The 12197-nt window shown below is 36.9% G+C and overlaps 3 protein-coding genes and 1 pseudogene across 3 annotated transcripts; all 4 read left to right on the forward strand.

Annotated features, from left to right (window-relative positions):
- Positions 1-624: 624 nt before the first annotated feature.
- Positions 625-1962, forward strand: LOC148566451 (uncharacterized; annotated as a pseudogene).
- Positions 1963-3124: 1162 nt separating this feature from the next.
- On the forward strand, positions 3125-6769 carry LOC107638264 (uncharacterized). Its single transcript, XM_016341451.3, has 2 exons — positions 3125-3939; positions 6134-6769. The coding sequence occupies exons 1-2, from the start codon at positions 3297-3299 to the stop codon at positions 6589-6591; spliced, it is 1101 nt and encodes a 366-aa protein (XP_016196937.1). The 5' UTR covers positions 3125-3296; the 3' UTR covers positions 6592-6769.
- Positions 6770-8721: 1952 nt separating this feature from the next.
- Positions 8722-9741, forward strand: LOC148566452 (uncharacterized). Its single transcript, XM_088483658.1, has one exon. It carries the CDS (start codon positions 8722-8724, stop codon positions 9739-9741), a length of 1020 nt encoding a protein of 339 aa, XP_088339784.1.
- Positions 9742-9959: 218 nt separating this feature from the next.
- On the forward strand, positions 9960-11653 carry LOC148566453 (uncharacterized). Its single transcript, XM_088483659.1, has 4 exons — positions 9960-10392; positions 10485-10864; positions 11153-11242; positions 11330-11653. The coding sequence occupies exons 1-4, from the start codon at positions 9960-9962 to the stop codon at positions 11651-11653; spliced, it is 1227 nt and encodes a 408-aa protein (XP_088339785.1).
- The last annotated feature ends 544 nt before the right edge of the window (positions 11654-12197 follow it).

Genomic DNA, 12197 nt, shown 5'->3' on the forward strand with positions numbered 1-12197 from the left:
AATGGAAGTGCTGACCTTCCACTACCATTTTCACATAATGATTCATCTGCTGGAAGTATTGACCTTCCACCACCATTTTCTGAACAAGCATATATTCCTTTTAGGTATTTTTTAATCATTTTATCATTTTATTTTTATTATTAAATTTGTATTGAACATTATGTATGCTATGAAATCTCAGTTTTAATTTTATTTTTTTATATGTGATTTTATTTTTATACAACTTGCTATTATTTTTAAAATTAGTTATAGCAAGTTCTTGATCCAATAAAAAAGGAGAGAGTTTTAATAAGAGTAAAAAAATAAAAAACAATAATAATTTTTTTTTATGTATCTCCACTTTTTATGTATTTTTTCATGTACGAAATGTTTGTTTGATTTTTTTTTTTTTATGTTCTTCCCCAACAAATTCATGAAAGTGGTAAGTCCGTAAGAAAATTTAAAGCTGATTGTAATGAACGAAATACTATTATATTCATGAAAATATGTAAAGAAGAGATGGTGGCTGGAAATAAACTTGGAACACATTTTAACAAAGTTGGTTGGACAAATTTAAAAACAAAATTCTTGAAAGAGACCGGTTTAAATTATGAGTCTAAACAATTTAAAAACAAGTGGGAGGCTATGAAAAGAGAATTGGGACTATGGGCTAAACTAAAAGAAAAGGAGACCAATCTTGATTGGGATCCTATTAAAAAGACCATACAAGCAGGTGATGATTGGTGGGATGCTAAGATTCAGGTATGTTGCATTTTTTAAATCTATTTCAAAAATATCAATTTTATCGAGAGATTTTTAATTGCCATTTGATCGTCTCATAGGAAAATTTTGATGTGGCAAAATTTAGAGAGGAAGGTCCAAAATATCTTGATGAAATGGAGTTCCTTTTTGAAGATGTTGTACCTACTGGTGTAGGTGTATGGGCACTTTCAATTGAGCTATTAGATATTCTGTTTGCAAGCTTGCTCAACATATTATTTAACCAACTGATCCACAATTCACACCATCTTTTTTCAATAAGATACCAAAGTGGATGATTGACTCATTCCATACTAGAAAGAATCACAGGAAATCTTTTGATAACACGGATTCCTATGTTTCAATGATATCCCACGATCAAGACAATTGGCTGAATCCCGTGAAACCATTTCACAGTTGAAATTAAAAATGATGAAAGATATTATCCATATTTTAAAAATTGCATTGGTGCAATAGATGGAACTCATATACCTGTTATTGTTCCTACGGACAAAAAAATTCCATACATTGGTAGAAAGGGGATCACAACTACAAATGTGATGGCAGTATATGATTTTAACATGTGTTTCACATTTGTATGGGCAGGTTGGGAGGGATATGCACACGATACTAAAATTTTCAATCAAGCTGTGCGTAGATAAAGTCTTCATTTCCCTCTTCCTCCTAAAGGTTAGCATATCTGAGACTAATATTATTTATATTACATTAAACTCTTTATTTTTATTAATTGATTTTGTGGTGCACTAAATTTTTATTAGATAAGTACTACTTGGTATATTCTGACTATCCGTATTTTATGGAGTTCTTAATTAAGTCCTTATAAAGGTCACAGATACCATCTTCCGCATTTTAGATTGGGTCCCAGAGTAAGAGGAAGAAATGAAGTATTCAAGCTACTATCATTCTAGCCTTAGATGTACAATTGAAGGCTCATTTAGATGTTGTAAAGCAAGATGAAAAATTTTAGGTGCCATGCCATCGATTTCTTTAGACACACAAGTTAGAATTATTGGTGCTTGTATGGCTTTACACAATTTTATTCGACGGAATGACACGAGCGATGAACAATTTGAAGAATTCCATAAAAATTTTGATTTTATAGGTGAAGGTGAAGGTGAAGTAGAAGAACCAGTTTCTAATGATATTACATGGGAAGAACCAAATGCTGAAAGCGCTAGAAAAATGGAACTAATTAGTAATTAGAGAACAAATAAAAAATCAATTGCCTGATCGATTGTAATCTCAGTGATTTGGTTATGTAAAATCAACCTTTAATAATGGAAAGTATTTGTTATTATCGTTATTTTAATATCCATTCTCTTGTGTAAAAAAAATTGTATTTTTTGAGTTATATATCCAAACGCTACAACTTTAAAATAAGTACTTCTATAATTAAAAATCCAAACACAAAATAATTTATTTATAAGCTGCTATTAATAAAAGTCCATATACTTTAAACTCTTTTTACAAAAGAACTTATTTAAGTTATTTACCCAAACTGGGCCTAAATTGGTCTTTTTAGGTAGCGTTTATTTTGAAGTATTAAGACAGAGATTAGAAAACTGAGACTCAGTATCATGTTTGTTGGTTCAGAGATTGGTACTAAAATTTCTATTTCTGTCTCAAAAATTTCAGTATTTCAGTACTTTTAGTAGCGTTTGTTTTGAGGTACTGAGACAGAGACTGAGAGACTGAGACTCAGTATCGTGTTTGTTAGTTTAGAGACTGGTACTAAAATTTCTGTCTCTGTCTCTAAAATTTCAGTATTTCAGTACCTCCAAAAAGTAGGGACACAGGGGACTGAAATTTTTAGAGATGGAAACTGAAACTTTAATAACATTTTATACCTAAAATACTTTCATTTCAATTAATTAATTCCAATTTTACCCTTTGTGCAAATTAAAATAGAGTTTCATTCTTGTTTCAATTCCTGTCTCCCATATTGCACCAAACAGAATACTGAGATTTATTTCAATTCCTGTCTCTTAGTCTCTGTCTCTCGGTCTCAGTCTTTCTGTCTCTGTCTCTCCACCAAACGCTACCTAAAAAGTAAGGATACAGGAGACTAAAATATTTAGAGATAAAGACAGAAACTTTAATAACATTTTATACTTAAAATATTCTCATCTCAATTAATTAATTCTAATTTTACTCTTTATACAAATTAAATTAGAATTTTATTCTTATTTTAATTTCTGTCTCCCACTTTACACCAAATAAAATACTAAAATTTATTTCAATCTCTATCTCTTAGCGTCTCTGTTTCAATCTTTTCGTGTCTGTTTATCCATCCAATACTACCTTACATTTAAACGTAATTTTGGTCTTTAAGTTTCAAATGTCCTATTTAAATTAAAAAAAAAAATTTGTCCCACCTGAAATGGCCTGCTAGCTCCAGCGAAGTTCAATCATCCTCTTCAACTAACTCGTGTTCACTTCATCCCATCATCCTACCTCAACCACCGTCACCAAACCCCACTTCCTTTGTTTTCCTCTTTCTTCCCAATCTCACCAACTTCTACCACCTCCTGTATGTCATGGACCTGTACCCCGAAACCGCAACGAGCTCCTCTCCCACCTTCGCTTCCATCGGCCGCAGGAGCCTCAAGGACATGTCCATTTCCGAGCTCATTTCCGTTCTGCGCGCCGATTTTGACACCGTTGAAGAGGTTTTGTTGGCCAGAGACGCCAAACACAAAGCTGAGATCAGTCCACTTTATGAAAAGATCGAATTAGAGAGGCTAACGAGGCTTCGACTGGAATCGGAGCTGAAGACGAAGCAGGAGGAGCAGCGTTGTCACAAGTGTGAGAGAACACAAGAGGGTTACGAAATGTTGCTGAAGGAAGTGAAGAAGAGCGGGTTAAATGATTATAAGAACAATGCTATTATTGAAGAATTAAGGAACACGAATCGAGAGTTGGAGATTCAAAATAACAAAGCAACTGATGAATTGGCTACGATTAGGATCAGATGCAGTGAATTGGAGAATGCAAGGAATGTGAGTTTGGCTACCATTGAGAAGCTTAGGGTTGAGAATTGCAAATTGAGAAAGGAATTGAATAAAGGGGTTAATGTTGTAGTCAAAGATGAACAAGACAAGGAATTCAATGAAATGGATTTTTGCGGTTCTGCCTCTTTGCAAAGAATTAAAGACATTGGCCAAGGCCAATCTTCATCAGGTATGGAAAAATTCTACTTGCTTGTAACTAACTAGATGGATAGGTTTCTTGCTTGGGCCAGGAACTTGTATGATGGTAATTAGGGAGAAACTAGATATTTGGGTATTAGTGAATATTAGTAATGAGAGTAATATTATTATAAAGGATTTAACTATCTTGTGTAGCATATTTTAATAGTATAATAATAGAAACTTTTTAAGTTTTTGATGTATTTAATTTATTGAAAATGCAAAAAAGTTATCTTTTTTGATAATTTTTGGTAAAACATTTTCTTTTATGTGTCCTTGTGCACATGTTAGCAGGACCCTATTATAAATAAGGGACTACACAATTGTCTATTTTAATAGGGAGGTGAATAGTAAATATCGTAGAGCCTTGGTTCATTTAGGAGTTTTGTATCATTCATTTGAAGTAGACTGAATTGTATACTTAGTTCTTTACTCATCTTAGTTATACTCAATTTCAATACAATCACAGTTATACATTCAATTATCTACATCTTCCTTTATTCTTAATTATTCTTATTCTAGTCCTAGCAATGGCCCATCCTCCCTGAATCAAGCCAGTGAGAACTTAGTCACAGTGTTTGATGGTGGTGGACCAATAAAGAAAAACCTGAATTGTACTAGATAGAAGTAGAAGTCTTTGCCTTGATGTAGTTTGCTCAGTTACCGGGTTGCTTAAACAGGTATTTTGATCACAACAATGCTATTTGAACCCGGAATGGGTGCAGACACCAATGTTGCATCCCAAGCAAAAATTAAAAAAGTATACCTCTATATTAAACTCAATCCCAAATTCCCAATGAATCAGACTTCACCACCAAAATAAGAGAAAAGCAGTGTAATCAAGGTTCACAAACAGTGACTAGGCACAAATAGTGAGGCGAGAAAAGCCTATGCCTTTGACATGTTGACCCGCACTAGGTTCACTTATTCGAACTATTTTTTTTAGCTTAAATGGTGCTTTTATGGTAACCATAAAGTGCTGACATGAGCGCCTTTGATACCCTTCATTAACAATATTTGCTTCTTTTTACCGATAGGAATCCATTTAATATAAATAGGGCAAGGCTCCAATCTTTGCCACCCAAATTGAGTTCTCCAAGAGAAGCTACCCGTCTAGGGTAACTTGAAGAGAAATCGTGGTGGTGTGGTGGGCTCAGCTTTCTAGTGTGATAGAACATAACCAACTAGCTTGGTGGTGTAACATTTCTGCTTGAGGTAAGGTGAAATGCTTACATGGTTCTTGTCCCCCCTGTTTTATTATTATTATTATTAGTAGAAGTAAGGAAGAGAGACTTAACATGAGGGATAAATACGGCTAGCCAAATGAATAAATAGATCGATCCAGGACTTGCATCAATAAATGCACCATTATTTACTAAGGATATGTTTGAATGTCTTTCTTTTGGGTCTTTTTCTGTTATTGATTGGTTGATCCCAGTGTATATGATTTCCTGTTCTATTAAGTGAGCTGAAGTAGCTTGTAACTTCTCATACTGTTATAACTTAAATCAGAAAATAGCGTGTAACTGGTAACTATTTGTTGTAACTTCAACTGAATAAATACTGGTTTTCTTCTTTTTCTTTCGAGATATACTTTTTGGAACGATTGATAGTTTATTCCAAAGAATAATTGGAAATTATAATAAATTGCAGTTTGCATTAGAGAAGTATTTGCTAGTGCAATCTCTTCTCTCTTTTTGGGCTAACAGAAGACTGACCAGTTTTGAGTAGAACATATTTACATTAGAATTATGCTATATAAACAGCTCGACAACGGCAACCTTCTAATACATGTATGTGGGAACCACTAAAAATATTGTATTACACATACATGTTGTTTTAGGAAAAAATGATTTCTTTTAAAAAACCCCTTAATAATGATGTCATTAATTGAATTATGAGTGTTATGGTATTACAATGTTAAGGTTCTATTTTTATTTAAGTGTTGTAATTTTTGGACTTGATTTGGTAACAAAGGTTAGTGTACAACAGTACAAGCATCTTGTGTATTTAGATAGAGTTTAGCAAACAGTCACATCCAAATGGTTGATGCAACATAAGTATTAGTGGCTGATTACACAGTTTAAAACAGTGACCTTGAGGATTGACAACTTTTAACGGTTGTCCGAACGTTGTCCTTCACCTAATTTGGTTACAACGTTTTGATAAATTGTTTGGTTATGTAGGTGGACTGTTCTTTAAAGTGTTGGATATGGATTCATGCAACAATGTGTCAGGGGATGCTGCATTTGAAGCTGTTGCTGAGGTTTACTCAGAGAGTGATAACGATGGACGTTTAGAACCAGTTCCTAGAATGGAGTTTGATTCCTTAGAAGCTGTTCAGACATTTTACAAGAGGTATGCCAGGCTAACTGGTTTTGGTTGGAAGATCAGGACCTCGAAAAAAGGGTTTGATGGGAGACCAAATTATGTGGTACTTGCATGCACTCGTGGGGATCGCCGTGTATCTAGTATTTTGACAACTCTTCCGACCCAATTCACAAAATGTTCTGCAAAGATCAATGTGAAGAAAGGGAAAGATGGAAAGTGGATGATTAGAAAGGTAGATCTTGATCACAACCACGACTTAAGCCCTTTAAATTTAAAATACTCAGGAAACACGACTATTAGCACACTCATTTAGGATTAATACGCATTTAAATGCTTTATTTTTCCTTTTCTTAAGCCCGTGTAAAAAGCTTTTACTACACGTTAACTAACAAAACTCCACCGTTTGAGTTTTTATGTATAATGTTGGACTTGATTGGAACCTTTGCCCCATCCCATCTTCATGTTTCTTATAAATAAAATTCATTCGTCAAGTATTTATTTATTTATTTATTTTATCTACCAGACTACCACCTTGATATGTGATCAGCACTCTAACATGTGGTAAGAGATTCTCGTTTAACTATAAAAAGAAAAGAAACTATCAATTAACTGTTACAAATTCAGTAGATAGCAAAATGTAAGTCCTGGCTTGATATTAGGTGAATGCAATTTCCCTCTGTTGTCGAATAAACTCGTCTGCTCTTACCCCTTACCAAATCGCCATGAACAACACAGTCAAGACGCGAATGAATTCTCTTAATTTTTTTATTTTATTTGAAAGAATAAAGTATGATTTTTTTTATTATACATTTTATAGGTAAAACAAAAAAAAACATAAAAAAAATTTTAAAAATTAGAAATCATATTTTACTCTCTCAATTAAAAAAAAATTAAAAAGATCTATTCTCCTCCCACACTACCAAGTACCAACCAAGAGCGGACTGCGGACCCACTTTATGAGAAGAGGGGCCACTTGCACCCATTGAAATTTTGAAGAAAAAGTAAAAATTAGGGTAAATACCATTTCCGGCCCCTGAACATTTTAAAGTGAGACATATCGCATCTTTATCATCCAGAAACCTCTACCCGATCCTCAACCAACGATATAAGTGAACGAATCGACTCCTGTGACCGGTTGCTAATAGGTTGCCTGGATGACGTGTCAGGTGGAGGCTGAGGTGTCAACTGAATGTGCCACGTGTAAGTAGGAATTGTTGCAGGGACTCAAAACCCCCTCCCTGCAACTCAAGCGGCGTCGTTGCATTGGGTTAATATTCCCCCTCACTTTCGAAGTACATTTATTGTAATCTCCCTCTTCTTTTTATTCATTCACTAAAAAGCCCTAACACTTCATCTTCCACCATTGTTTCCCTCCAGAACCTTTGCACAACGCTAGAACGGAAGTCTGGTATAATCGAATCTGCGACGAACGTGTGTAGGGCATAGACGTTCACTGTGTGAGACGGCAGTGAAAGGTTAGTTCAGTTTTTCGATTTTCACATTGTGTTAGTTAAGAATGTAGTTGTTTTCCATGCATGTCTATGCGGGGTGTGATGTGAGGAACTTTACGTTCGAGATGATTAGTTTGATTAATGGATAAAGTGGTTAAGAAGAAACACTAGTTTAATTAGGGTTTGATAATGCTAGGGGTTGATAAACGTAGTGAGTAATCCGAGTAATAAAATTTGTATGTAGTGGTTTTAGTGATGATAATGTTGGTGGCATTGTTGTGCATTACGGTAAAACTGTTTTTAAATGTTGCAGATGTCTGTGTTTGTGATCCCTGTATTTAACCATGGCGGAAAGCTTATTAGAGCTAATGGTAAGCTACATTACTTAGACGGGAAGGTAGAGAAGTTTCCTCCAATGGATATTGATTTCGTAAACAAGAAGGACTTGGAGGAACTTTTCAAGGGTTTAGGGTACTTGACATACAAACAAATCTACTGGCACGACCCAACTGTTATTGAGTTCGAGGATGGTCTGCATGTGCTCTATGGTGATAAGGAGATCAACAACATGTGCGACTTCACTATGAGGCATAATCTGAAGGAGTTCCACCTTTACTTTGAGCATGGAGTGGATATCCCTGATGTAACTGACGATGAGCCTGTGGAGGAGGAATGGGTATCTGAAGATGAGGATGTCTTGGTGGTGACAGATTCTTCAAAATCTTCTTCCTCCTCCTACGATTCATACGAGAGTGCTGAAGATGAAGCTTACAAGCCCCTCCTCCTGGGTATGAAACTGACAGTTCTGAGGAGTCTGTTGATGTACAAAGTAAAAAGAAGAAAAATGGGAAGTCTTGCTCACCTAACACCATGGCAAAGAGAAGGGCCTCCAGGAGATATACTGGTAAGAGGAGGATGAAACATGTTCTGAATAGAGAAATGAAAAGTGGGCCTAGCGGTGGAGATTCATGGTTGGGCCGGATCTGGGTAATATGGAAGGCCCAGCTAGTGAGGGAAATGTGGGGCAGAAGGGGGTTGCAACTCAGGCTGGTGAGGAATTCGTTGATGGTGATGATATTGTTTATGAGTATGAGTCTGAGGGTTTTGTGACTCCAGTTTCATCTGATGATGAGAGGGGCCCTTCTGGTCCAGATTTTAATGAGGGCAAAACATTTGGAGAGGTGCAGTTTAGACTAGGGATGCAGTTTGCAACTATGGAGCAATTTAAAAGGGCACTTAAGGATGTCTTTGTGCAAGATGGAAGGGATTGCATGTACCTAAAAAATGAGCCGGGGAGAGTTAGAGCAGCCTGTGCTGAGGAAGATTGTCCTTGGCTGATTTTTGTGTCGAAGAACTCGGTTACCAAGTCTTTTGAGGTCAAGACATTTCACAGTGAGCACACATGTGGCCGGGATTATGGAAGCAACCTTGCTGATAAAAAATGGGTGGCTGATAAATTGGGATTGAGACTAAAAACGCAACCAAAGTTGACACCTATGGAGGCAATGCAACATATGAAAGAAGACTATAATGTTCAACTGAATCGGAAGATGATTACACGAGCAATAAAGCAAGCTAGGGAGACTGTATTGGGCAGTGAAGGGGCTCAATTTGGGAAGCTGAGGGACTATCTGAATGAGATACACAAAAGCAATCTCGGGAGCACAGCACATATGAACACCTTACCCCAGCCACAAGGGCCAAACTTGTTTCAGAGATTGTACATCAGTTTTGATGCTTGCAAAAGAGGCTTCAAGAATGGGTGCAGCCCACTCATCGGGTTGGATGGGTGTTTTCTGAAGGATTACTATGGAGGCCAACTGCTTTCTGCAGTGACCCAAGATGCAAATAATCATGTCTTTGTGATCGCATTTGGTGTAACCAGGGTTGAGAACACTGATAATTGGAAATGGTTTCTGACCTGCCTTCAAGATGATTTTGGGACAAGCATGCTCTTTGGATGGCATTTGATGTCTGATCAACAGAAAGTAAGTTTCATAATTACTAGCTAGCATCATGTATTGTTGAGTTTTCTGCTAGATTAAATGTGTGATATCATATTCTGCAGGGTCTTGTAAGGGCAGTCCAAAAGGTGATGCCAAATGCATTTCATAGGAAATGTGTGCTGCATATGTGGAAAAACTGTGAAAAGAGGTTTAGGGACAAACAGGTTAAGGGTTGTGTTTGGGAAGCAGCTAGGAGCACAACTCCAGTTCAGTTCAAGGCTGCTATGGATAGGTTGAAAACTGTGAGTAATGTAGCTTGGGAATACATGAGTAAGTTTGACCCTAAGGTATGGTGTAGGGCATTTTTCAGTCACTATCCTAAGAACGCTGCTGTGACAAACAACATGTGTGAGTCTTGGAATGCAGTCATTGTGGAGGCTAGCAAGAAACCAATCCTGACACTGTGTGAGGAGCTACGGGTTCATGTTATGAACAAAATGGCTAGACACAAGAGGATCCTAGGGGCATATAAAGGAAAGCTGGCTCCAATACAACAAATGAAATTGGACAAATGGATTAAGCCAGAAAGTCACAAGTGGAATGTTCAATGGTGTGGTGACAATGACAGGGTTGTATTTGAGGTGTCCAGGAATACACACAAGCTGGGGGTTAACCTGAAAAATCAAACCTGCACATGTAACTTATGGCAGCTCACAGGTTAGGTGTATGCATGTCAAATCAGTTTCAATTTTTTTGGCAATGTTGTTGAGCTATGGCAGATGTTATAATTGCTAAATTCTGTCATGTAGGTGTACCTTGTGTTCATGCTGTTGCAGCCATATCCAGAGTGAGGGTAAAGGCAACTGAAGATTTCGTCTCTCCATTTCTCACTATGGAGGCAATAAGGAAGACATATGACATCTGTATCAACCCTATACCCAGTGAGGAGTTTTGGGAACCAACTGACCAACTGAAGGCAGATCCACCAAAAATTGTGAGACGTGTTGGTAGACCAGTTAAGAGGAGAAAGGAATCAGCTACCCCTCCAGCTCCAACTGATGGCAGCAAGGTTAGAAGGACCTTCCAGGTTACCTGTAACAAATGCGGAGAGGCTGGCCACTACTTCAAAACATGTAAGGGAGCACCTAAAAGCCCTAACTGGCAACCAAAAAGCAGGCGAACTAACAAGGTATGGAATAATTTTCTCCATAATTTGGTTTTTTTTTTTTTTTTTGCAGCCATGAAATACTACCAAAGTTAATTGAACTCTTAACTCATTGTTCAGGGTGGTACTTCTGGCCAAGCTCAAAACAAACCCATGCATCAGAGGCCGAACCCTACTTTAGAGGAAATTAGGTTTAGATATATGAATTTTACTTTGCTATGCTTTTTGTTCTTTAGGTTTATTGGTTTCATTGGCTGTGTGTCTTTTTAGAACTGAATGGTTTGCCATACTATTGTTTTACTCCTGGAATAGGCTAAGCTAAAGAAGCATAAGAAAAAGATGCCCAAGAGGCCACATGCTCCACAAGAGGAAATGCCAATTTCTCAATCTGCCCCTCCAAAGGTAAATGTTATAGTATACTATGCAGTCTAACTTGTTTACTCATTTTTTGTTCTTACTAACTGGCTTATTTTGGATGTTGTTGCATAGCAATCTCAAGGTGAACCAGCCCAGCCAAGTCCTGCACCACCAGCCCAGACAAGGCCTGCACCAACAGCCCAGCCAACTCCTGCACCACCATCCCAGCCCACTCCTGCACCACCATCCCAGCCAAGTGCCAGACTCAGGCCCAAGCTGAAGACCTTTAGGCCACCAGGTCCTCTGTCTCCACAAATAGGCCACCAACCAGCATCTACACCAGAAAATCTTGAGGCCATCACCAAGGAAACAGTTGCTGCATCAAGTGGAGGAACCTCTTCAGACTTATTGAAGTTCATTCCAACACCAAATTTCAGGCCACCAAAGCAGACTTAGTTAACTAGGAATTTTAGATTATAAGACTAATCTGTTTGTCTTGCTGTTTATGTTTTTTGGCTGCTGCACCAGAATTCTGAAAACTGCATATGTTTAAGGACATGTTTTTTTGGTAAACTACTTGGACTCACATAGTGTGTGAGTTTTATTATGTAAACTTTGTCTGGTGTACCTTCTGTGTTACCTTATGGAAACTTTGCCTCACATGGCTTGGATTTGTGAAATGACAATGTTTAATCATTGTGTAAATGTGCATTTTTACTATGTTTTCAGTTTGGTTTACCATGATTCTGTCAATCAATTACACACAAATCATGAAATACAGAAAATACTCATAACTGACTAAACAAACTCTATTAATCCAGAAACATAGTTCATTACAATTTCACATTCTTTTCTTTCACTACATCCAGACATTGCCCCCATTACAAAATACTGAATTTACAATGTCAATAGGCATATTAACATTATGCAGCTGTTACTATACTACATCCCTTTCCTATTACAATGCCCAGCAAAATCAACCCAAACACTTTCCATCTGC

Source organism: Arachis ipaensis, chromosome B4 (assembly GCF_059453495.1).
Source record: "Arachis ipaensis isolate K30076 ecotype BB chromosome B4, ASM5945349v1, whole genome shotgun sequence".
In the NCBI taxonomy this organism is placed as follows: Eukaryota; Viridiplantae; Streptophyta; class Magnoliopsida; order Fabales; family Fabaceae; genus Arachis; species Arachis ipaensis.